This window comes from Onychostoma macrolepis, chromosome 06 (assembly GCF_012432095.1).
Source record: "Onychostoma macrolepis isolate SWU-2019 chromosome 06, ASM1243209v1, whole genome shotgun sequence".
Taxonomy (NCBI): Eukaryota; Metazoa; Chordata; class Actinopteri; order Cypriniformes; family Cyprinidae; genus Onychostoma; species Onychostoma macrolepis.
Genome location: NC_081160.1, coordinates 30935487 through 30959994, shown reverse-complemented (window position 1 = coordinate 30959994; position 24508 = coordinate 30935487). Strand labels below are relative to the sequence as shown.

Sequence of the window (24508 nt, the reverse complement as noted above, 5' to 3'; positions counted from 1 at the left end):
CCCTAATTATTGGAGTAAACGGAGGGGAAGTACAACCAGAACATTACAAAATTTTTATTATTAGCATTTTTGAGATATAGAATTTAAAGACTTTGTAGCGCACAACTGATCATATATGATCATAAAATCTTCTGTATTGAATTTAAAGGTTTACAGAGTATAATGGTCAACAACTGCAACTTATGTGTATTGAAAAAAGTTATTGCAGAATGCATGTCTCAATTTCAAAACTTCTGTTTAAGCCAGTTCCAGAAACTAGCTAAGCAGACATAGTAGACAGCCTACTTTGCAGTTGTGGTGATTGCAACAGCCTGATGTATTATTTTGAGACACCACCTCCACTTCCATGATGTCCTCCAAGCTTTCGTCCTCTTCTTGCCCACCATCTTGGGTTGAAACGCCTTCTACCCAGGCTTCTTGTGTGGGTTCAACAGACCACAGTGGAACATTAACTCTTTGAAGCATTTCTTCAAGCAGAACATCAACCTCCACTATGTGGTTCTTTAGGTCTGGGCTTGCAGTCTCCTCTAATGATAACCATGGTGTTTGCACCATGGCTGCCCGAGCTGCTACTTCTGACGTTCCACCTGCATAACCTGCGTTGATGAGGGCTCGTCGATCTTTGCGCTGGGTCAGAGGGAATATTTCTCGCAAGACTCTAACCTTCTTTAGGTCCTGCTGGAAGTTTTCCAAGCTGGACAAGAAGATCACCCAAAGTCGTTCAACCTGTTCTTTGTCCTCTTGTCCTTGCTCCATTTCTATCAGCAGACTTAGCAGCCTCCGGTGAAGCCCTGAAACATGAGTCGATCAAGTTTGAATGTGGCGTAATTGAATATGGCCAGCCGTTAGTTTTTGCAGTGCAGAAAAATATTGAAAGGGCAATGTAAAATTTCTGCACCACTAGCATCACCAAACTGTTTCCTGCTTGTCTTCGGTTTCTACTTGTCCAGTCTTACCTGAGCATATTTTATGAGCTACTGCCCTGGTTTCCTCCAGCTCCTCTCTAAGGAAGCTCCCATCCATGTTGCTCCCCAAGGAGGTGGCCATTTGCTGGAAGCAGGCTGTCACTTTGCTCAGGGCGGCCTGTGCCCGCTCGCATTCATTCACCTGCCTCTTTCTGGTTTGGATCTCCACCACTGACTGCCTCCAGCGATTCATTACCACTCATGTGGTGAACGACCTAAACTTCACAGAATATTTAAGAGTTAGTGTTGGTCTCAATATCAGAATTGGTCTGGCCTATTCTGAACTAAAATATTTTAAATGATATATGGCGTAGATTTGGCCTTAACTAGATGCTGTGAAATTTGTAAATCGTGTAGTTGACCTTTTTTTCCCATCTAATCCCAATTAAAACAAATGGACCATAACATTTATTTTCCTTAAACACAGAAATTATTTGCCTTCTTCATTAGCCTGGTTTATTAAAGTTCTCTTTTAAGAACGGTTGCACCGCTTTGAAACACATTTTATTTTGCCTTATTTCTGATATAATTTGATGTGACAATGTTCAATTTAAAGGCTACACCCATTTCCATTTGTATGCTAACATTTTTGTAAAAGAAAAGTAGCCACTTACTGGTAACTGAGCTTCAAAGAAATCCGTTTTATTTCATAGCCTTCGGAAACTTGCGAGTTGTTTTGACAGTCCTGCTTCTCAGCGTGATTACATCCGTTGGAGACACTTCTGCCAACCTCCTTGTATTTGTATGCTCACCTATGTTCTTTTTTTCCAAAGCTTTTATAGAGGCCGGTCTTCAGGGACACTTGTTAAAATTAGGCCCAAACCTTGCAGTCCATGCTCCCAGAATACCTTGCACTGTAGATCATTATATCAAAGTTCTTTCTTTCTCAGAAACACATGCAGTGTTGGGAGGACAAGGTTTGTGATCAAGAGATCCATGCATAATGAATTTCTATGAGCGGTTGTCTGTATATATGTGTGCTTGTGGGAGTGTGTGTGTAATAATGTGTGTGCTATGCACAGTGGTTTATGTGAAGTTAATTGTCCACAGGGAGAGTAGTATGGTATTGTGGAGGAACAGACGGGGATCCTTTATTGACTCCCTTGTGGTTACTTGGGCTTGTTTGAAAGCTGTGTGTCGCTTGATGCAACACGTATGCTCCCATGGGTCAAATCTCCTGAGCGACACCAGTAATATTAGCTCATTCAGTTAGCAAAACAGCAAAGCTGTAATAGGCACTGCCATAATTCCTCAGTCATAATTATAATCAGCTTCACACACTTAAAATTGTTATGATGGAGAGTATTCCTTTTATATTAAGTATGATTATTACATTTTAGGATGCCAATTGCAATGAAAATCCAATGTATACTTTTGTCGTTGTCCTTTTTCAGAACTATCCACCTTTTTCCTAAGGAGCCTACTGCATTTAAATTATGGGAGGTACTTCCAAATCATTTAAAATCACAAGATTGCACTACAAACAATCCTTATCCGTTATTTTGACTGCATTAAGAATCATTCATTTTTCTCCCCAAATCCTCGTGTGTCTGTCCAGGTTTGTTTTCTCACAGATGCTGTAAAATGTAATTGTTACGAAATATAGACATATATTACTATAATGATATTTAACACGTCCATAATATTGCTGCGGATATGAGGAACTTTAGGAGTTATTCATGGTATGTTGAAAGTAACTTGTTAATGCTTTTACACTTAAATTTTAAATTTATTTAATAAATGTTTTAATTTTTACACTTTTAATGATCGATGGTTGAAGGATGAGTAAAATAATGTCACCTCATTGTACCCAGTTTTTGCTTAATGCTTATTGTGTTCATAGAGCAAACCTTTTTGCTGATTGTTTACAGTGTAAACGGAAGTTACTTCCATAATTTGCGCAACGCGTCATGGGACGTAGGAAAAAGGTGGATACTCAAAACAGTGTTCAAGTATGGTAAGTGTAATCTAGAGTTCTGTTAGATATGGAAGAATCTTTATTGAATATCTAACAGGTGGCTTTAAAGTATTTGTTCATTCTCATAGCAATGACAAACACAAATTCACTTATTTTACATATACATTACAGCTTGGCCATTGACATGCCTTACAAAGGCAACTAGGAACTTCAACGAGAACATTGAGACAATGATTGAAATTATACCACAGATATTCAGAAGATAACAGAAAACAAACAAATTCATCTAGTATTGTTGAACACATCCTGTGGTTTCCATATTGAAGTGTGGAAGGTCTTCATTCTCTGTTGCGTGTCATTTATATCACAGTTGTTGAAGACCCATTGGGTGAGCTAGAGACGATACAAAACCACAGCGATCTGATGCAGTCCAAAATCAATACCTCCAGCTTGCATTGGTAATCAAGCTTTAACTGCTAAAGTCAAGTACAGTAAGCCCTGCATACAATGTGAGGTGAGTTACAAGGAGTTCACTGGTAGATGCTGGTATAATCTGGTGCAACGGAAAAAAATGCGGTGTCTGGGATTAGTAGATATGCATCAGTCATTTGGCTTTTGTTATTTTACAGGTCTTGCTAGTCCAGAGATCAGCCCGAGGACCGACTGTGTGGTGTTATGTGGCAATCGCCTCCATGATCTCGTGGCACAGACATTGGCAGAAGCCGTAGAACACGCAAAGGACCAGGGTGGAGGGCACCAGGCTGACCAAGATCACTCCCATCGTGAGCTGCTGGATCATCAGCAAGTAGATCCCCAGTGGCAGCGAGCTAAAGTAGACCAGGCAGAGGAAACCCATTAGAAAGCGAGGAACCGAACGAGACGTCCAAGCCCGACACTTCTGCACAGGAAGGTGGCAAGGCAAGGAGTCCAGGCTGGCCGGCCGATACAAGCGCACCATGTTCAACATGCTCATAGTGTCCGAAGACTGCGACTCTCCAGGGACTTCCATGATTGTGATGACGAGGCAGTCGGAGGAGCTGTGGGCCTGCTCGCCTCCGCTTAGGCTGTTGGGAGTCAAAAGGACCTCACCGCTGGGTGTGGTGCCGCTCTTACGCGCCCGGTCCTGGTAAGTCAGAATAGCCAGAATGTTGCTGTCATCTTGAAGCAACCAGATCTCCTCGTCAGGTACGTGAGTCTCGTGGCGACAGAAGGGGCAGCTGATGATGCTCGGAGACGAGTCCAGCTCCACCATCTTCTTTAGACATTTGGCACAGACCCGGTGCAAGCAGCTCAACACCTTGGGCTTGCGGGCTCGGGTGTCAAAGCGATTGTAGCAGATCTTGCACTCCAGTTCCTCCACCGTATAAATCACCGGTGCCTGGGAGCTCTCAGTCTCTGAGTCGGACTTCTGGCTCATCCTGAGAGATGGAGTGTGGCCACAGCCGATAGGAGCGGAAGAGCCAGAAAGCAGGTGCAAATGTTCAAATTAAGCAAATTTTAGTACGCTATAGGAGCAGCACCTGAGCAACGTCCTTGGTAGCCCTTGTTTTTCTGCTTTGCGTTTGTTTTTCACCAACAAGGATTGCTTAAATTCATCTTTTCAAGAGCTTGCAGCATACAATGCTGATTAAAAGTCCACAAAAGCAAATTTGAGTCCTGATGGAAAGATTAACGTTGTACATATGTCCATGATAAGACACCCTGATGTATTTATGACAAGCAGATTACACTAAAACACAAGAATACAGAAACTGATTGCATGCTAAATGCGGATCTCCATTCACTGTCGGAACTCAATTAAAGAACTTACTTGGGTTTTTCCAGAATGGTTTAAAGAAAGACAAAACCAAAGAGGCAATAAAGAAATCAAGTTAGTTGACATCAGAGAGGTCCAAAAATATTCCATAACAAGCATCTGCCAGTTCCTTTGAAATCAATGTCTGGACACAGAGCATGTTTTTGCCTTGTTATCCATAGCTGATTCTAGAATGAGGTGGAATAATCGCAGATTCAGATAAAGTCAGCAGAATCATCCTGAATACTGCCAGATATTTTCTTCCAGTAATGGCTACACTTGTTTATGACCTTCAACTCTGAATGCTCACATTGTCCCTCCAAGCACTTTGTTCACTCTGCAAAAAAATGAGAGAAGAGACAGATGTGTTATGTAGATAAGAATGTAATTGTTTGCGTAAATGCGAAATGTTACCACTTTGCAGCAGATCTGAAGAACGCAAGAGGGAATAGCTTGATATCTGTACTTACCTTGTGTGAGTAAAACCTTTCTAGTGTCATTGAGCCAGCAGTGCTAAAAACCCTTTGCATTCATCAAGCCCTTCCTATCAGGTGTATAGATGTAAACATAGGGGTGGGCGTGTGTGATAGAAAGCATGCACACCGCTGGCCAAAAACAGTTCTAGTTGTTCCTCCCAATATTAAAGTTAGTGGCTAGTTGTTGACTTTGTAATGACAAATTCCTAAACTTTTATCCCCAATATTTGGTTACATCTTTGTATATGGCAAAAATGAAATGTTTCATTGACTGCTTTGCTAAAATAGTGGCTAAAGGAGATCCTCATATGAACTATCCATAGGCGTGGCAAGCCATTCAAGCGAAGGCCAACGTAGGCGTAAGTTGATTACAAATGTAATTAGCTCCTGTATTTCTTGATTCCCTGTGGACGTGACTCACTCCGATCTGACAGAGAGGCAAACAAGTGATGCAAGTGGATGTTAACAAGAGAGCGGCAAACATGCAAATTTAAATTCCCACTACGAAACATTTCATTGTTTTTCCTCCTCTCTCTTTCCATGTCTCAAAGCGCAGGTTGTTCGAATTTGAAGCCGGTCTATAAATAGCATGCGTGCGGCGCTAGAGGATACAACCCCCCCCCCCACCCCAACCTTGATGACTGTGATAAGGACTGTCACACACACACACACACTCGTGTCCAACAGTCGAGGACGCAGTGATGCGCTGAAATTATGACTTTGACATTGTATGGCAGCTTGTCTCTAAGGGTTCCTCAGCTCGGTCATGTAAATGGCAGCAGAGACTGTTGAATAAAAGCCAGTGGGTCAAACCTGACATCCAAGATGAAGCAAGAGGAGCGAAGGTTAAAAGAACGCAACCGTCATACAGGATTTATTTGCCATTAAAACGGCAGCGAGTCAATGCATGCTAAGGGCGCATCTACATTTAGCTGAGTAATCAATGCAGTTGCAGTGGAATATATTAACTGCATTATACTTGGCTGCAGACATGGTTGCAGTTTTCAGTAGCTTGTAAATAAAGATCATTATTCAGATGAAGAATGTGCTATTTTTAAATGCAATTTGTTTGACGCTGAAATTCCGGGGCTGGATCTGAATTTATCATCATGTTGCCTTTAAAAAACATTGGCAAGAAAATTGAGCATGTGTAGCCTAGAATAGCAAACATATGCATCTTCCTAAATTAGTTCATACTTCTATTTATGGACCATGCCTTACGAAACCTGTTAGAAACATGAAGAAAAATAAATACATTTTTAGGACAATTGTCTTTATTCTTATATGTGAGGGGGAGACCTTATAGTAGTTAATTAATGAATGAATTACCTTACAGTAATTAAAACGAGCATTAAGAATAATGGGAATTAAAACTAAAATAAAAAAAAATCCTCATTACTCATTTAAGTAATGAGAAATATGGAGAAAAATGTGCTTAATTGTTATGAAAACCTCAATGCAAAAAATCATACTGGTCTTAAAATTGTCTTGTAATTGTGTAATTTCTTAATTTGTATTTATTTATTTATTTTTAGGCAAAACGAAGATACACTTGAAAACTCTCAATACTGAGCTCTGTAATGAAAAATCAATTTCTATTTACTTAAATCATTGTCCGTTCAGGATATCTAAAGTGTCCTGTTTCTAAGATAATTTAATTTGAAAAGTGATAATGAAAAGTGTCAGTTGGTGTTTGTCATCTTCTTGCTTGGGTGACATGTAGTGCCAGTAACCGCAGGAGACGATTGCGTCTGTGTGTAGGCTACGTGTTTGTGTGCGAAGCGGAAATAAAGATGCAAGGGGCGTTCACAGAAAAACACCATCTGTGTCCTGGTGCTGTGGGTTACATAAATAATACCAGTTCACCTGCCCGCTCCAATGTTTACGTCAGCCTTTTGAGGAGCATGCAGGCCTTCTGAAATGCTTCTTATTTTCAGTTTGAAAATATATACCTTTATTTTTAGCTTGTTAAATTAATCACGCTCTCTAGGATATATAATAACTCTGTGTTAAGTTTAAATGGGTTAAAAAAAGGAATACTACTAATGATGCTCTGAATTTAGACCCTAGATGTTAATCGTCACTGATCAGTCATTTAAGTCAAACTGGTGGTTCCAGGCTAACAACTGATGTTTACAAACCACATGATGACTGAGTTCAGTTAGATATGCCGATAAAGCCCGTTTTAAAAACAATAAACAGAAATAACTACGCCCATCTGTTTCCTTTTAGATGCATTAAAATAAAGTGCAATAACTTTTAGATAACGGACCACCCTCATGCCTAGCAGAGTTCTCCTGGGATGTTCTTTGCATTGTTATGATGTGGTGTGTGTTCAAATGATTTTAGTTGGAATAAAGCAGATGTGTCATGTTTCTTTTTCAGTTCCTAGACAGGAAGCTTTTTTTGCACTAATGGCGCAAAATGCACATTAGTTGTGTAATTGATGCTTGAGAATTACAGTTGTGTATCAGGACTGAAACTAAATTCTGCAGGAAGGAACAGATCTCCTTTTAAAACTGACAGAATGAAGAAAATCATAAAATCACACAAAAAAACAACAATATTCTTTACCACTAGCAGAATTACAACCCAAACAGCATTTACAACCTATTGTATTTCTGTAATGTTATGTATTTCCAAGTATAACTCTTATTCAGTTAGTTAAAAATGTACTAACTTAACCTAACTCATCCATTAGGAACTCTTTTGAAATGCCACCGGCACACATTGGAGTAGGCTTCTGACTGGGACGTGGAAGCGAAAGGTCAAGTTCATCCTCAAGAGCGTCTCTTCATATATCACTAGTAACAATTCTTCATATTTATTGTTAGTTGCTATTGTTTCAGTAAATTACTGTTAACTACTGGCAAGATTCTAGAAAGGCTACATTATGTACAACAGTAATGGCAGCTGGGCGTGTGATGTTAGCCAAAAAGTTGTTTCATATGATTATGACAACAAAGCATTTTTTTAATAATGTGAACTTCAAAACAAGCTCTGAGATGTGTATTAAGATAGTAATTTTGGCACCTAGTTCAACATCTTGACAGGAATGAGGTGTATTGTCAGTAAGCAATGCACCTACAATTGATTTCTGTGCAAAATTAAAGAGACCGAATGCACAATACAGGTAAATAAATCTCCTATCAATTCATTTTGACCAGTAATTTAATTTCTGCCGGAACTGACAGTAACTCATCGCACCCAGCGGAGCCGTCCGGACATCAGCACTAAATGTACCTTTGTCTTGACAACTGAACGGAAGGATATCAGACTCCAGCAAAACAAGGAAAGTGATGAAGATAAACTGCTATAGAAGCATTACAGATGCATGCAGTTCAATATGCTAAAAAAAGCTTTTAAAAACAATAGTGTGCAACCAGAGACAAATCTGCAAATTTATCCATTTGGTTTTTCATTATTGATACAAATAACTTGTGAGGTCTCTTTTAAAACCAGTTTAATTTTCGAGCAGAGCCTTATTTTCTGTCACTTCTGGCCATGCAGTAAAAAACAAGTGCTTGTTTTTTGTAGTTGTTGTTCTTGATTTAGTGTGACAGCTCAGTGAAGATTTCACATGCAAGTATTCTATTCATTGAAGCGCAGATATGAAACAGACCAACCCGTACAGGTAACCAGTGGCCTAGTTTACAGTGACCCTGTCTGAGTCCTGGAAGAAGGGGTACAGCTATAAGTGAGCCCAGATTTGGAAGAGCGATATTTTGTAATGTCACTAAAAGTCCTCAATGATCAACCCATCCTCAAGTGACCGCTGGGTTTTGCCAAGACATGCCATTTTGCAATCGGGAACATTGCCAAGGCTGAACAGTCTCCATAAATAAGTATTTGCGGTGCAAAACACTGCTTAGAATCTGTCCATCTTTAGAAGACTCTTGCGTGTTTTTCATGAAAGCTAGAATTGGATCCTTTTGTGCAATTCTGATGCTTTTAAACACACATTATCGTTTTAATAATATGTTTGTGTCTTGCATCTGACTCTTTAAAGTGGCAGACTCTATTAATGATGGCGTTCAAGAGGCTTTTTTAGTGAGGTAATTACAATTCATCCTCCACATAAGACATTATATAAGATGCTAAGACTCTCTCTCTCTCTCTCAGTTCTCTCAAGGACTGTATTCACAGTTCATTAGTGAGGAGTCTGATACTGCTAGATATCATGTGCTCAATAAAATAACTCTTCAAATCATTCAAACAGCTCTTGAAAACTGATTTGTGCATACTGTAATAAAATAAATAGGCTTATATTTATTAACCATTTTTATATGCAGACTCATTCTCAGAAAGAGACTGACTAATTTTCACATCCATCAGTTAAAATATTGAGAGTTATGAAAGATGTGCAATGCATTCGTCATGGAGCCAGTTGGCAAACGATAAAAGATAGGAACACCTATACAAATTAATTACCTTTTAATTACATGAGCCGTTTATAAAAACCATTAGCCTATAGATACGTTTCATATAAGGCTATATTTAAGTATTTCAACAATCAACAGTCTCAGCAATCACTATTTTGCATCATTTAGCTACAAAAAAATATTCACTAGCTGCTATTTTTAATGTCCATCGCTGGTTTAGATCCAACAGGTATTTTTTTTTTACATTCATCGATTCGGGTGGATTTTATTAGAGCAACAGAAGAACAACAAATGTACTGATATTATAACACGATTCTAGTTTTTGCATTAAACAAAAACAAGTTGTGGCTAATCGCATAAATAACGAAATCTGTCGCGGCTAGCATTATGATGTTTGTTATTTGACGATTTTACGTCGCGCCGTCGCTTTTCTAGTTCATTAGCCGTTTTAGTATTTAAATGACAGCTTGGATAAATCTTATTAATTATTCAAACTAATTTGCCTCACATGTTTGCCTTTGGAAAAAGTCGCGTTCCGCGACGTCCTGGTTATATGTCCATCGAATGCGTTGCGCTGAAGCGTTGTTTATGCGTTGAAAATGCGTATAAACATTTGATGCAAATTAATAATCTAATGACAAGACTCAAGGTTTATATCATAAACTGTAAACGTTTATAATCCGCAGTTATCGCCAATGACACTCACCCTCAGGTCTTGATTGCGGCTCGAAAACAGTCATTTCCAGCCTCGTCCTTCCAGTCCAATATAACAATCGACTATTATCGCCACATTTTCCTTTTCTCGTCGCTTTGTGGTGAGTCACAGTCAATCTTGAGGTCCCATCTGTCCGACCACAACTGCTACATCCCCCTCATTGCGGTAATGCTACAGCATCAGAAGCTGCACGGATTTCTCCTCAGTGGTTGCTGTGGCAACAGGAGCCAGCGCGAGCTCCGACCGGCGTCCACCAAACTAACGCGTTTGACTTTCTCTTACCGGACGCACGTGAGCACTGTTCGGCGAAAACGATGATGATAGACAGGCTCCATTGACGTTGATTCGGTTGTTTTTCAGACACGCAAGGATAATTTTGACATTGTCAAATCAAACCCCCCCCCCCACACAGAAAAACATAAACTCATCAAACGCATATTAAATCTGTGCCTATTAACTGATTAGTATTTTTTGTCGTTTTATACAAGGTCATAATGAGTAACAGTGTATTTTAAGAAACAGATGAGTTTTTATTAAAGTCTAGAATGCTCTTTTGTCAGTGATGTTACACTTGAGAGCCAGTAACACCCCTGACAGTAACACTGTGAAATTACCTTATTTAATCAGTTAACATGGCGGATGACACAGCAAAAACAACTAGATTAACAACCTGTCATAAAAGCATATTGATAGGCTAACAGCACTGACAATGACCCTCAAAGCATGCAGCTGTGAAATAAAAAGGAGAAAGATGGTGGCATGTAAGTGATGCAAGAAAATAATACAGAAAAAAGTAATATTGCTGCGACCTGTAAATGCTGTGCATGCAAGGGGTGTAACATTAAATAAAACAGGAAATAAAATAAATAATGTAAACTAAATATAAAGATCTGAAGTAAAAGGAACCCACAGTTAAAATGCATTCAATTTATTTATTTACGGTTTAGTATATTCTGCATACAAATGTCGATTTGCACAATTGCACATTATTTAATAGGTTCATTTGTAATTGAAACAAAGATTTCTGGAGGTTAGAACATACTATTTAATTGCCATTTATTTGTTATTTGTTTATTTATTTATGTTTGAAATACATACATACATATATGTGTGTGTATATATATGTATGTGTGTGTGTGTGTGTGTGTGTGTGTATTTAGTCATTTAGCAGATGCTTTTATCCAAAGCGACTTACAAATGAGGACAATGGAAACAATCAAAATCAACAAAAGATCAATGATATGCAAGTGCTATAACAAGTCTCAGTTAGCTTAATACAGTACATGTAGCAAGTTTTTAAAAAATTATATAATAAATAAAAAGAAAACAGACAGAATAGAAAAAGAATAGAGCAAGCTAGTGTATTTTTAATGCGGTGTAGTGGGATGTGTTTTCGATGCAGTGTAGTCTGTCACACTGCTGTCACTGCTTGAAATGTCATGTCAAGTACTCATTTTGATTAAAGAAACGCTTTCAAAGGTCAGTCCAGCAGATGGCGCCATTGTTGTTGCCAAGGAACATCGACCCTTATAAGGTGACATGAGTTTAGACAGGTGTAAACGGCAGGAATCACTGTAAAAACAAAGAGACTCGCATCATTTGCACCTGTCATTCTAAAAATATCCTCGGCGCCTTTAAGAGTCTGAAAAATGGCATAATAGATTTATTACAATTTCCCATAAAAGACTGCATTTAAAACTTAAACCTCATTCAAACGGTACTGTAAACAAGCAGCACAATAACACATAAACCTCAAGTTAAAATATGTTTTGCTTTACTTATGAATTTCATACGCATTCAATATATAGTCTATGTTATTAAGATGTGAATATACGAAGTTTTAGCACTTTTATTGTTGTTGTTGTTGTTTGAAGTCGTGAGATGTCAGACTGTGGGTGTTTGTTACGAGTAGTGACCTGCTCCACGTCTTAAAAATAACCTATTTTACACGAATCCCACTTATTTGCGGGTTCTGCAGCACTGGGAACCATTTTCTGTAACTTTCTCACAAAACAATCGTGCACACGTTTATTGTATTCTTAGTTTCACACGCAGAGGTTTGTGAGGGAGTTTCTTTTCAAACAGGAAGCTGCGCAGCATCTCTCGCGCTCTCACACGCAATCGAATCATTAGTAGAGCGCGCGACTGACTGACACTTCGTCCCGTTGCCTTAGAAACTAAACTAACTATCGATAACCGTTTTTATTTCGGAGAAAACTACTCCGGGATCGATTAGTTAAACTTTTTCATTTCTTTTTGACTTTTTAAATCACTTTTACTGTGGGAACGTTGTCTTGAAAACTTGTCCAATGAGTAATTTATACGAAAACATCGACGGTCAAGAAGAACTGGACTTTCCATTACTTTTTCTGTACAACCAACCTGACTTACCTCCAGATGACCAAGGTTAGTGTTAGTTAATCATAATTTTAAAACTTTTGACATTCTTTCCTGCCATAACAAGTGTTTTTTTCCTGTCCTCTATAATTGGCCATGTTTTTAATTGCATACAAAACAAATAATTGTCAAAGTATTAATTTCCGCACAAAAAGAGAAGTATGATACAGTAATGATACTTTATAATACTATGGTACTGCATTATTACTATGTACTATGATATGTGCATGCTACTCCAAGATAATTCAAAGAATTAAATTATATTAATATTTTATTTGTATTGTATTACCATTATTACTTCTATTTTGTACTAATTTGCTTTGGAGAGTTGGGGTTGAAGATAGGTTGCTTGGGTTTAAAAGTAGGTTACACACATTGTGTGAAACCAAAGATGTAGTGGAAACTTTCACTGCAGCTAACTGTTTAGTTCTCTAGTATTGGAGCCTACTTATTTACAGGAAACGTTCAGAATTTTTGTTATAAACATCCGGTTTGATTATAATAGTAATATACACAGCTAAAAGTTGTTAATGTGTTTTCCCATTTGTTTTTAGTTGATGACGCTGGCATCCTCTCCAGCCACGGTACCAATCAAACTTCCCCAGTCGCTCATCAAGAACCGTCTCTGTACAATGAGGAGTCTGCGTGCCAGCTTTCCCACCATCTCCCCACCGATGACCTTCTCACCTACGGGCAATCTGATTATAGACACCCCTCCATGTTTGCCAGTCACCCTGGAGCGCTCCAAGGCAACGGCCCGAGAATTGAGATCACCTGCCCTGACCTGTACCAGCATGACCATGTCCACACCAACCCTGTGAACATAAGTCGGCCCATGCTTGACATCCCTTACAGGGAGAGCCAGTGCCTCAGTCCGGCTAGTAGCACCTCGTCTACTAGCTGGCATTCAGATGGCTGTTCTCCTGGAACATACTCCCCCTGCATCTCTCCCGGTGTTGGTGAAGGAACTCTAGCCGGATTGACCGAAGCCGTCCTTTGCCCGATGATGCAGGCCATCCAAGCTTCTGGTTCTCCCAACACGTCCCCTCGCACCAGCATCACAGAAGACACCGTCCTGGACCGCCGTCCCACCTCTCCACGTTCTCGCTCGGTCTCTCCGCAGGGTAAGCGCACTTACGCCGAGTACGAGACCCAGAGATCTCAAAGCCCCCGTTTTGGCCGGGACGAGCCTGCTGAGTTCTATCCACTGGCAAACTTGGAGGATACCATGAACAGCCTCAGCCACAGCTTGACTAAACCAATCCCTACTAAGATTGTCCGACCTAATCTAGAGTATTCAGTCTACACGGAAAGCCATGTGGGCATGTTCCCACCTATGTCGGAAGTGAAAAAAGAATTCACTGTGGATCCGTGCTATTTCATGCCTGCCAACTGGTCCAGTCAGGCTCTCGCAGGGGTTTGTAGGTATGATATAATCGATCAATTTATCAGTCCAGTGACAAAGCAACAGTCTTACATTTGTTCGTTTAACAGCCTTTATCCACTTACACTCACTTCTTTATTGGCAACAATGGTTAAGAACCTATAATATACCTGAAAACATTCAATTGCACAAAAGGTTTGTTACAGTAGAAAAAGGTTCTTTAGATTTAGTTTTTCTTTATACTAAGAAAAAAAAAATGGTTCTTTTAACCCCTATGTTGGAACCTTTAGTTTTAAGTGTGTACAAATGAGGAAAAACACAAGCAACTAATTATAGCCAGCACCATAATATATTTATTTCTCCTGACAGTGATTCAATTTTTCCTGTCAAAGGCCTCAAGGTCTCTTCTAGAATCTCAAAAATGTCTCAAATTGTAGTATCAAGATATCAAAAGTGAACAATCTCTATGAACTTAAACATTTACTATCAAATTCTCCCAATATTAATTTATCTAAGCTGCCCTTTGCATAGCTTTGTACTCGGCTAGTTTCTCAACATGTCTATTTTTATTTCTTCTAATTCAGTTTAGGAGAAACATCTGAGACAGAATTGATGCTTACATAAAGTGTCCAGAGCTATGAAAGAGCAAGCTTTGAGTGATAAAAACACCAGATTTTCAGAGTGATTATCTTTATGCGTGACATTAAAACGTTTGCACCTCTAATCGTGGCCCCTATGCATTTTTATTCCCAGAAGCTGCTTATTATTAAGTGATCTGTGATGGTTATTGTGACTAAACAGTATCTCATCTCTTAGTATGCCAGTGGCTGCCTTGCCTGCGCTGGAATGGCCTCTTCCCAGCAGCACTGAGCAGTTTGAGCTCAGGATAGAGGTTCAACCCAGACAACACCACCGGGCCCACTATGAGACAGAAGGCAGCCGAGGGGCCGTCAAAGCATCTACTGGAGGCCATCCTGTCGTTCAGGTAAATCGAGGACAACGCTGTGTATTTAGAAGAAAAGTCAAAGCCGTGGGAGGGCGGAAAGGTTGGTTTTGTTTGGTTTTGTGAGGATGCGTGGGGAGCGAATATAACAATTTTCGAGAATTGCTGCGTGTCAAAATGTGCAAGAACGTTTGTGAGAACGATTGAAAGTGTGTCGGCGAAACTGAGACGGCTGTCAGTGAAGAGGATGATAACAGAAACAAGGGGGAGATAGAGAGAGAGAGATAATGCAATGATTGTGGTGACATTATTTCCCTGTTACGGCGCGAAGTGCTGTGTCCACATTTAGGGAAATGAGGATCCGTGTTTTTGTCGTTGCTATCGCTGAGACAATGTCATATCATCTACACTGACTAAACCTTTCACTCAGCTAGTATGCATATCTCACACAGAGTATCAGTATCGTATCTGTTGAAAATGAAGATAAATGACATTCACTAAAAATCACCAAAGACACTGAGCATTGAGACATATTTTTATTTATACAGTAGTTTATCTTCAAACGCTAGTTCATCCTTTGATTGTTGGCATACTGTGAAGCATGTGCAGATATAAATTGTGGTTTACGAACTGTCTCAGTTGCGAGGGTACACCGGGACCGAGCCGCTGGTTCTACAGGTCTTCATTGGCACGGCTGACGACAGGAACCTCAGACCTCACGCTTTCTACCAGGTCCACCGCATCACCGGAAAGACCGTCTCCACCAACAGTCAGGAACGATTGCTGAACGGAACCAAGATCCTAGAGGTGCCACTGGAACCCAAGGAGAACATGAGAGCTGTGTAAGAAGATAACGATATCACATAAAGACTACTGGGGCAAGTTGTCACATGGGAGAAGTTATCTCAATAGCTTTTGAGTCAAATATACAATTGCACAAATCCAACAGTGGTTTTAAATGCCTAGTTCTATACTCTTGTAAATTTTTATAATTTGTGTGAATTTTATCTTCCAAACTAATTTATTATTTATAATTTCTTCTTGGCAAAAACAGTAGCTTTTATATTTCTTATATTATATAATTGTTAAAATATAGATGAAGCCATTAAATAGCTTATAACATGCATTTACTATGGCAAGTTTTCTTTGTGACAACTTACCCCATATAATGTAAAAACATTACCTGCTATTGGATAGCATCATTCTTGATTGGTTTTGTAGATTTTAGTGTATGTGCCTGAAACTGACTTTCAATAATAAACCTGGAGAAATATTCTGTAAAAAATTATCTTATTTAAATAGGTAGTTGATCATTTCCATTCTTAGAATATAAAAAAGAAGCCCAGAATTGTTAAAAACAGCAACAGGAAGTGATAAAAGAACCAATGATTTGCCTGCTAAATGTTCGTTCACATTTTTAGAGTTGACTGCGCTGGTATCCTGAAACTGAGAAATGCCGACATTGAGCTGAAGAAAGGAGAGACGGATGTGGGGCGGAAAAACACACGAGTGAGATTGGTCTTCCGCATCCACGTTCCTCAACCCAGTGGCCAGTGGATCTCTCTTCAAGTGGCTTCGCAGACTATTGAATGCTGTATGCATTAAAACTTTTCATTTAAGACTCACTATTTTAACCATACATTTTAATGCATGTATTTTGCATTTATAAAATCTTATTTTTTATACAGAATTGACAAGTGGCCAACCCATTATAATTTATATTATTTTATATTATTATAATTTTATATATTTTTTTTTATATTTAATTTTTTTTTTATTTATGTTTTACATTTGTTTTAATATTTAATATTATATATTTAACATGTACTCAAAAATCTGTAGGTTTTGTAATTGGCACCATGCAGAATGTGCACTTATTATTTGGCCAATCAGGCACAGTCATGATGTTGATGATATCAGAATGGTCAAATATCCTATTTTCATTATTAAATGCATGAATGCCATGGGTTTTGTTACAGCTCAAAGGTCTGCTCATGAGCAGCCAACGGTAGATCATTATGACTTGAACCACTGTTCTGTTCTGGGTGGACCGCAGATGATCCTTAGGGGCCAGAACTTCACATCAGAGTCCAAAGTCATCTTCTTTGAGAAAACACATGGTGAGTAAAACTCTGCAGAGAGAGGCTTGATCGCACTTGTTTTGATTATAAGTGTAATGGTAAACCAATGTGTATTTCAGTGGCTAACGTGGGTGTCTAGAGAGCAAAGAGGTCATCAGTGGCTCCAAAAATTATTTGGACACACTTAAAAATGTCTGAATGTAATTGTGTCAGATGATAAACTAAAATAAAAGACAGTTGATTTTATATTTTATAATTTGATGCTATAACATTTTGACTATTGCAAAGTATCCAAATCCTTTTTGGAGTCACTCTGTATCTCTGATGTGACTGACTACTAGGCTGAAAGACACACAACCTTCAATGTTAGGGTTACAGTTTCAGTGAAAACTAATCGGTTGAGGTGTAAATTTAGCAGCCAGTTCAGTTCAGTTAGAGAGATGTTAATCTCACTTTACATGGGTGAATAACTCTCAAAAAAGCTGACAAAAGGTGAAAGTAGATCTTCACCTTCTGATTTTATGCTGCAGCGTGTTAACAGCTCCAACCATCGATATATAACTCTTTTAATATTTGACTTCTCCAGGCACTATCAGCCATCTGTGGAGAAAATTAGCATATGATTTGTTTAAAGTTGTATTGATATGCTTTGCATATGCTGAAAAATGGTGGTCCAGGCTGGAGCCATGAGGCTCTGGGTTGCATGGTAGACTGCAGTATGGTTTGGCCAACCTTTGCAACAACACAAGAGTGAAAAAAAAGATAAGCCTTGCAAAGCTTGCATAAACACACACACATACACATCTACATAGCCGCCCGTTTGTCTGTCAGTGTTTAAAGACGTCAGAACCAACACCTACGCACTATACATAACGTTAAGACATTAATTCTATTCCAAACACCTATGTTTATTGGTAGTTGATATTAAATACTTTTAGAGAGTTGTCATTTCTAATTGCATGTTAAAATGCTAAACTCTAAATCAAAAACTACTTTACTACTTTAATAATTTACGCATTATTTTATAATTATTATGCATGCCTTTAATGATGTTATACTAATGAGTGTTTAATAATGAGTCTACATAAAGAGAGTAAGATGATTAAAAACAACATAAGTTAAACTTAACTGATTTAAAATCAATGTTTGCTTTACAGCACACAGCATATGTACATAAACATTAAAATACATGTGGAAGTAGATGCGTGAAAATGAAATGGACAAAGTTAGAAATTAAAATAAATTAAACTGACAAATGCAAAACCATTTAAGGATTAAATGAAATTATTAAATTGTTGGAGCACTGGAAATCGTCCAAAACATCAAGAATATTTGGAATGGCAGCGTCCAGCAGAGATCAAGTGAAATCTCAGTGTCACAGAACTTGAGGACAATGGCATATATCAGCCATGACTCACACTGACATCCTATAAAGACAGCCTACACTTTCTGACGCAAGCAAAGTTTTAGCTGCACTTTCCATTTAGGTGTGCAGTGCGGTGCGAGAGGATGTGGTTATGCTCTGCACAGATAGCATCTACAAGCACAGAGACTCTTTCCTTTCCTGTACTCAAAGTGAGGGTTGCAGAGCAGCAGTAACACAGCAGGAGAGTGGGAGTTTCATCCACTATGCATGAAACTTTCTCTCTGTTGCTCATGTAGAAGTCACAGACCCGATATTTGTTGTGGCTTCCAACATTAAATAGTGAGAATGCACATGGGCGTGTGTTTGTGAGTGGATGTAAATTAACTTCTAAGTTTAAAAAAAGTACACTACCCTTCAAAAGATTGGGGTCAGTAGGATTTTTTTTTTTAATGATTTTGATAGAAGTCTCTCGCTAAGGCTGAATTTTTTTTATTTATTTTTTTTAATACAGCAATATGGTGAAATATTATTGCAATTTATAAAATAACAGTTTTCTATTTGAATATATTGTAAAATGTAATTTATTCCTGTGATCAAATCTGAATTTTCAGCATCATTACTCCAGTCTTCAGTGTCATATGATCCTTCAGAAATCATTCTAAAATGCTGATTCTAATATGCTATTATTCATAAAGAATATACTAGATCATATAATGTTCGAAAAATTGTTTATAGTTTTTTTTTTTTTCAGCATTCAAATGACTGTTTCTTTGTTTTAGTTGACTTACAGTTATGGGAGGCTGAGGCGAAAGTTTACAGAGACAAGTGCACGTCTGTAAGTACTTCAGACTATTTGGAGAGCAAAGTAATACATAGCCTTGAATAAAGCTGTTAAATGTAAGTTGTGTTTCCAATCAGAACCTGCTGTTTTTGGAAATCCCTCCATATCGAGACCACAACATCTACCACCCAGTCAAAGTCAAATTTCACGTGCTGAATGGGAAGAAGAGATGCAGCCAGCCTCAAAACTTCACCTACACGCCCCTCTCAGGTGAATCCTTCAGTCTCTTTATAAACAAATACACTTGCGTTTTTCTTTTAAAATGATCTAAATTATTCAGATTTGCAACACCATAGCAAGTTTTGTTTTTATTATATTTTATTTATTTGGTTATAGACCTTCTTATCTCTTTTTTTATTCAAAAAAAAAACATATAGTAATTAACAAATGACAAGTTTACAAATTTAAATGAGTTTACTAAGGTCAAATGTATATTTTTAGTAGGGCTATGCAATTAATCGCATGCGATTGTCATTCGCATCTCGTCAGTAAAGCCGGTTCTGTGATTAGTAGTAAATCTGTGTATTAAATGCCGCTGCATCTGAAAGCACGTGAAAGATTTACTACTAATCACAGAACCGGATTTACTGATGAGATGCGAATGACAATCACATGCGATTAATTGCACAACATTTTTAGGCACTATAACTGCTTCTTTTAAGAACTACTTCACTTTATGAACAAATACCCTCGTCTTTTGTTTTAAAACTGATTCCAAATGTTTCCTCTCTGTCTCTAGTGCCACAGATAAAAGCAGAGCCGGTTGAAGAATACCAATACACACAGTTAGACTGTACTGGGCGTCCCATTATGGGCATCTCTCCTCCCTCTTGCCATCTCGCAGACGGTTACATGATGCCGAGTGGCCCATCGTACCAGCGAGCTCACTGCATGTACCCTGCTGCCCCACAGCACGCACCCATGCGCTACCCGCTGGATCACACGGTGCCAGGAGTTTTCACCAGCTCCCCGGCTCACGCAACCTCTGTGTCTACATTTGTGCCCAACACCTACCAGCACACCATAGCGGGAGACAGCTTCCAAACGGCCTCCTCTCTGTTTCCCACCCTCGATGTCTCAGAGTTCTGCTCCGCTGCGGCCTATCAGAAGGCGTACGGCTCAAGGGCATCCCCAACCACAGGGAGATCCCCTCCGGCCCGCAGCCATCAGCAGACATACCTGCCGGTGCAGCACCAGAGAAACATCAGTCCTGTGAGAGTCACCATCAAGCAGGAGAACCTGGATCAGGCCTATCTGGATGATGGTTTGTGCTCTTATCATTAAGTATATATACTGTTGTGCTTAACGGTGCTGGGTAGTAACTGATTACGTGTAATCTGGTTTAATCAGATTCCAAAAATGTACTTGTAAATAGATTATATTACATTTTAAAATGCTCTTAATCAGATAACAGTTACATTTTTATGGATTACATGTAGAGGTGGGCGATATGACCAAAATCTTATATCACAATATGAGACATTTAATTTCACGGTAACGATATATATCACAATATAGTTCTTTTTGCTTAAAATAAGGTCTTTTTATGATATCAAAATTTTTGATACCATAGAAATTTCAAAATTCTTGTCACCAGTGCCAATATCACAAAATACTAATACTAGTCTAAATAAAAAAAACAAAAACAAACAAACAAAAAAAAAAAACTCAAACTCACTGAAGACAAGTAAACAGTACAGACAGCACGAATATTAGACTGCTGTCACTTTAAGAGCTGCCCGGATCCAATATACTGTTACACGTGTGTTTTCTTTCTCAGCTGTTTGCTTTCACTTAAGACCTAACTTATTGTGTTAACGAGGATATTTGCAAAGATTGGCATTTTGATGGGATATACAAGTGTATACATACAAGCCCTATAATGTGGCAAAAATAGCTTGGTTCAATTCTCCCGTGATCTACATGTGCACGTGCTTCTCTAACAGCACTCAGAAACAGTATCTCAGACAGCACGTGCATATAGTGAAATGAGTTCTCTTTTGCTGCTGATTGCGCTTCAACGGCTTAAAATCACTTGTTTTAAACTGCAATGCTTAAAAACGTGTGCATACGAGAAGTTTTACCGATTAGTTGTAACAGCGATGATAGTCCAAAATCTCTACCAGTTGACAAATGTCTACCAGTATATTGCCCACCCATTACATATTATTCACAGAATGGCAGTAAAAGCATCATAATTTATTAATTTTCCCCGATTCTTTTTTTTTTTTTTTTTCCTTTCAAAAAAATCCTACTGTGTGTCATACCATTTAGCTTTAACTATATTCACAGTATGGCCATGTAGATGTCATGCAAATAAATTTGTTGGGTTCCTGAAGTAAAAATTCAGTTTCTCTATATGGAAATTGATTGTTTACGATAACTTATAAACTGTTAAAAACAGACTTACTGTGAGCAACAAGGTTGTTAAACAATGTTATATGCTTTTGTTGAAGCATCAGCCTGCACAATTTCAACATTTTTTTTATTTTTATTAAATAATCAAGTATAACAGTGCCAATCCTGGTGAGTTTTTAGTTTTAGGTGTTTTTTTTTTTAGTTATAGACCTACTTATCTGTTGTTTTCTTCCCAAAAACAAAAAGTAAATTACAATTAATTTTTTTGTCATCAATATTTTAGTTGATATGATTTTTAGTTTATAAATTCATACAAGTGTATATGGGGAAAATGTATATTTTAGACACTATAATTTTAAGAACTGCATTTAATTTTTAGTTTTGATTTTCATTGAATTATTATATATTTACCAGTTAATATGAACTAAATCCTAACATGATTAGTTGATTTGAGGTTGCGTGTGTTTAATGTATGCCGCTCTTATCAGGCGGCTCTATATGGGTCAGTGCTTCAGTTCTGCCAGAGCCTGTTAAATATTGAGCTCTAACAGACCTAAAACACACAGGGACAAACAGGACACACCATCGATCTCTCAGGAAAGCATTCAGTCGCTAAATAAACTAAACGTGTTCTTCATTTACGCAAAGCCTGGTGTAGTTGATATCATGAGTGAGCCATATTTTAATAATATTACACCACATATGTAAATGTGTTTTTATTTGCGGTGGCTGCGTGGGCATTACAAAGAATCACACCCCCGCCTCAGCTTCTATTTCAGGCTGATTATACCTGTAAACGCTACCCCTCGTGTCCCCTCATCTAATTTTAGACGGAAAACTTTCCATTTTTAGCCCACTAACTTATCTCAACAGAACAACAGGAAGCTCAACCAAATCAAGCATGAGCGGGTCGCGTGCGTCAGACTCTGTGCTGCCAGCTAGCGGACAGTCAGTGTATTGCAGCGTGTGATTGTGGCGCAGACTGCAGTGACTGAGCGCATTTCAGCTCGTCTGAGGATGATGCATAGATTACGCCTTAAAAGTCTTGTTAGTAACTTTTATGGTAGAGCAGGTGAAAATGGCGCATCTGATCACTTAGTAAAGTAGCAGCACGTATTCATGTCTGGAACAGAAGTTTAATACTTAGCCTTTTGATTTGATTATGTCATTAATGCTGAGCAATAGTTATAGTAATGCACACTTCAGCAAACACAGCTTCTGTAGGTGTTATGAAAGTAAATTTAAGACCAGGTATAGTAAATGTACAGAAATAAACTGAAGGAGACGCAATGCATCAGAATGTTCTCTAAATGTCTAGGGAACACAATGAGTTGTATTAGCAAAAAAAATAAAGCAAAAGTTTGAAAATACAATTTACAACCAATCTCCATTACTTTTTTTTTTTTTTTTTTTTTACCAAAAAATACAAATAAGGCTTGAATAGCTTTGCTCCAAACCAACTGTGCCTTTTTTATATCACACTGCAAAAAAGTGCTGTGCTGTTCTTCTTACCTATTTTTGTTTTCCACTGAAAATGTCTAAAGATTCTTAAATTAAGATGCATTTACTTGAGCAGCAAAATGAATTCTTGTTTTCTGTGAAGTTGATCAAAATAAAGTGAGTTTATGGTTTAAACAAGGACAAATATCTGCCAATGGGTCATTTCAATTTCACATCTTCATTTTGCATCTCAAATAAATGTATTTTAATTTAAGGGCTTTAGATATTTGTATTGGAAAACAAAAATGCTGACAAAGATCTTTTTGCAACATTTAATGCCATGACTGTGAATTTATGACTTTCTGTTCTGATTGAAAGACTCCAAGACTGTAAACAGCACTAATGATTTTGTTTTTATTTTTGCTTGCAGTGAATGCTGTTATAAGAAAGGACCTTGTTCATAAAAATAATCTCTGATGTCAGTCGTGGAAGAGAACTCGTCATCCTCTCTCAAGATACAGCATCATCACAGATGAAGACATCTTGGCATTGATATCTAGTTAAATTGCTGGTTTTTCATATCCATGATTTGTACACAAAAATTTGACCAGTAAGATCATGTTAGATGTAATATTAGCGTGCTTTACTGTTGTTTATATATATAAATATATAATGCCTATTTTCTCAAATCATGTTTTGATCAAAATTTGACCTTGCAAGACATATTTATCGATGTGCATTTCAAATAAAATGTTTTAAAGTGTCTGGTGTTGTTTTAATAAGTAATAAGTTAAAACTTGAGTAGAAACAAACCAAAATGGTTTTGGCAGTCTGTCAGATAATAATACTAACTAGATAGTAAAGTTTGGATACAAACTTGGAAAAAGCCTAGCCAGAAGGTTTGTAAAAGCTTGAAGTTTGAAGGTTTTCAGTTTGAAATACGTAAAATAGTTTTAAAGATTAAAGGTTGAATGTTTTATAGGCAATACAGTCTATCAGAAGAACAGACACAGAAAAACAGATCGCTGGGGTACCTGGGGTGGTTGCTAGGGTGTTTCTAGTTTACCTGGGGTTGTTGCTATGCGGTTGCTAGGGTCCTTGGGGTGGTTACTAAGGAGTTGCTATGCAGTTGATAGGGTACTTGGGGTGGTTGCTAGGGTGTTGCTATGGTACCCAGGGTGGTTGCTATGGTAACCAGGGTGGTTGTTAGGGTGATGCTATGCGGTTGCTAAGGTATCTGGGGTGGTTGCTATGGTACCTGGGTTGGTTGCTAAGGTGTTGGTAGGCGGTGGCTAAGGTATCCGGGGTGGTTGCTTAGGTGTTGCTATGCGGTTGCTAGGGTACTTGCTAAGTTGTTACTAGCATGTTTTAACATGATTAGGAAGTTACTAGCATTATTCTAGCATGATTAGCAAGTTACTAACATGATTAGCATGTTACTAGCATG

At 38.2% G+C, this 24508-nt stretch overlaps 3 protein-coding genes across 4 annotated transcripts; 1 reads left to right on the top strand and 2 right to left on the bottom strand.

The window, feature by feature from the left end:
• Positions 1-18: 18 nt before the first annotated feature.
• On the bottom strand, positions 19-1710 carry zgc:109913 (regulator of G-protein signaling 9-binding protein). Of its 2 annotated transcripts, none has more exons than XM_058779837.1 (3): positions 1580-1710; positions 957-1180; positions 19-791 (listed from the first exon to the last, which is right to left on the bottom strand). In XM_058779837.1, the coding sequence occupies exons 2-3, from the start codon at positions 1156-1158 to the stop codon at positions 256-258; spliced, it is 738 nt and encodes a 245-aa protein (XP_058635820.1). In that variant the 5' UTR covers positions 1159-1180; positions 1580-1710; the 3' UTR covers positions 19-255. The 2 variants fall into 2 exon arrangements, with proteins under 2 accessions (XP_058635820.1, XP_058635821.1); XM_058779838.1 differs by having other exon boundaries at positions 957-1185; positions 1580-1691.
• On the bottom strand, positions 1273-10536 carry LOC131542827 (E3 ubiquitin-protein ligase RNF182). Its single transcript, XM_058779836.1, has 2 exons — positions 10243-10536; positions 1273-5015 (listed from the first exon to the last, which is right to left on the bottom strand). Exon 2 carries the CDS (start codon positions 4298-4300, stop codon positions 3557-3559), a length of 744 nt encoding a protein of 247 aa, XP_058635819.1. The 5' UTR covers positions 4301-5015; positions 10243-10536; the 3' UTR covers positions 1273-3556.
• A 1816-nt stretch (positions 10537-12352) lies between these two features.
• LOC131543029 (nuclear factor of activated T-cells, cytoplasmic 2) lies at positions 12353-23825 on the top strand. The gene is made up of 10 exons (XM_058780218.1): positions 12353-12657; positions 13203-14073; positions 14849-15017; positions 15615-15817; positions 16397-16569; positions 16955-17095; positions 19202-19257; positions 19341-19473; positions 20003-20527; positions 23492-23825. Exons 1-10 carry the CDS (start codon positions 12561-12563, stop codon positions 23536-23538), a joined length of 2415 nt encoding a protein of 804 aa, XP_058636201.1. The 5' UTR covers positions 12353-12560; the 3' UTR covers positions 23539-23825.
• Positions 23826-24508: the final 683 nt, after the last annotated feature.

Excerpts from the sequence above, each read along its gene's own strand:
- zgc:109913 (XM_058779837.1), bottom strand. The coding sequence starts at position 1,158 with ATGAATCGCTGGAGGCAGTCAGTGGTGGAGATCCAAACCAGAAAGAGG. Across the intron at positions 792-956 it reads AGCTCATAAAATATGCTCAG|GGCTTCACCGGAGGCTGCTA; the intron begins GTAAGACTGGAC and ends CTCATGTTTCAG.
- LOC131542827 (XM_058779836.1), bottom strand. The coding sequence starts at position 4,300 with ATGAGCCAGAAGTCCGACTCAGAGACTGAGAGCTCCCAGGCACCGGTG.
- LOC131543029 (XM_058780218.1), top strand. The coding sequence starts at position 12,561 with ATGAGTAATTTATACGAAAACATCGACGGTCAAGAAGAACTGGACTTT. Across the intron at positions 15,818-16,396 it reads AAGGAGAACATGAGAGCTGT|AGTTGACTGCGCTGGTATCC; the intron begins GTAAGAAGATAA and ends TCACATTTTTAG. Across the intron at positions 19,258-19,340 it reads ACAGAGACAAGTGCACGTCT|AACCTGCTGTTTTTGGAAAT; the intron begins GTAAGTACTTCA and ends GTTTCCAATCAG.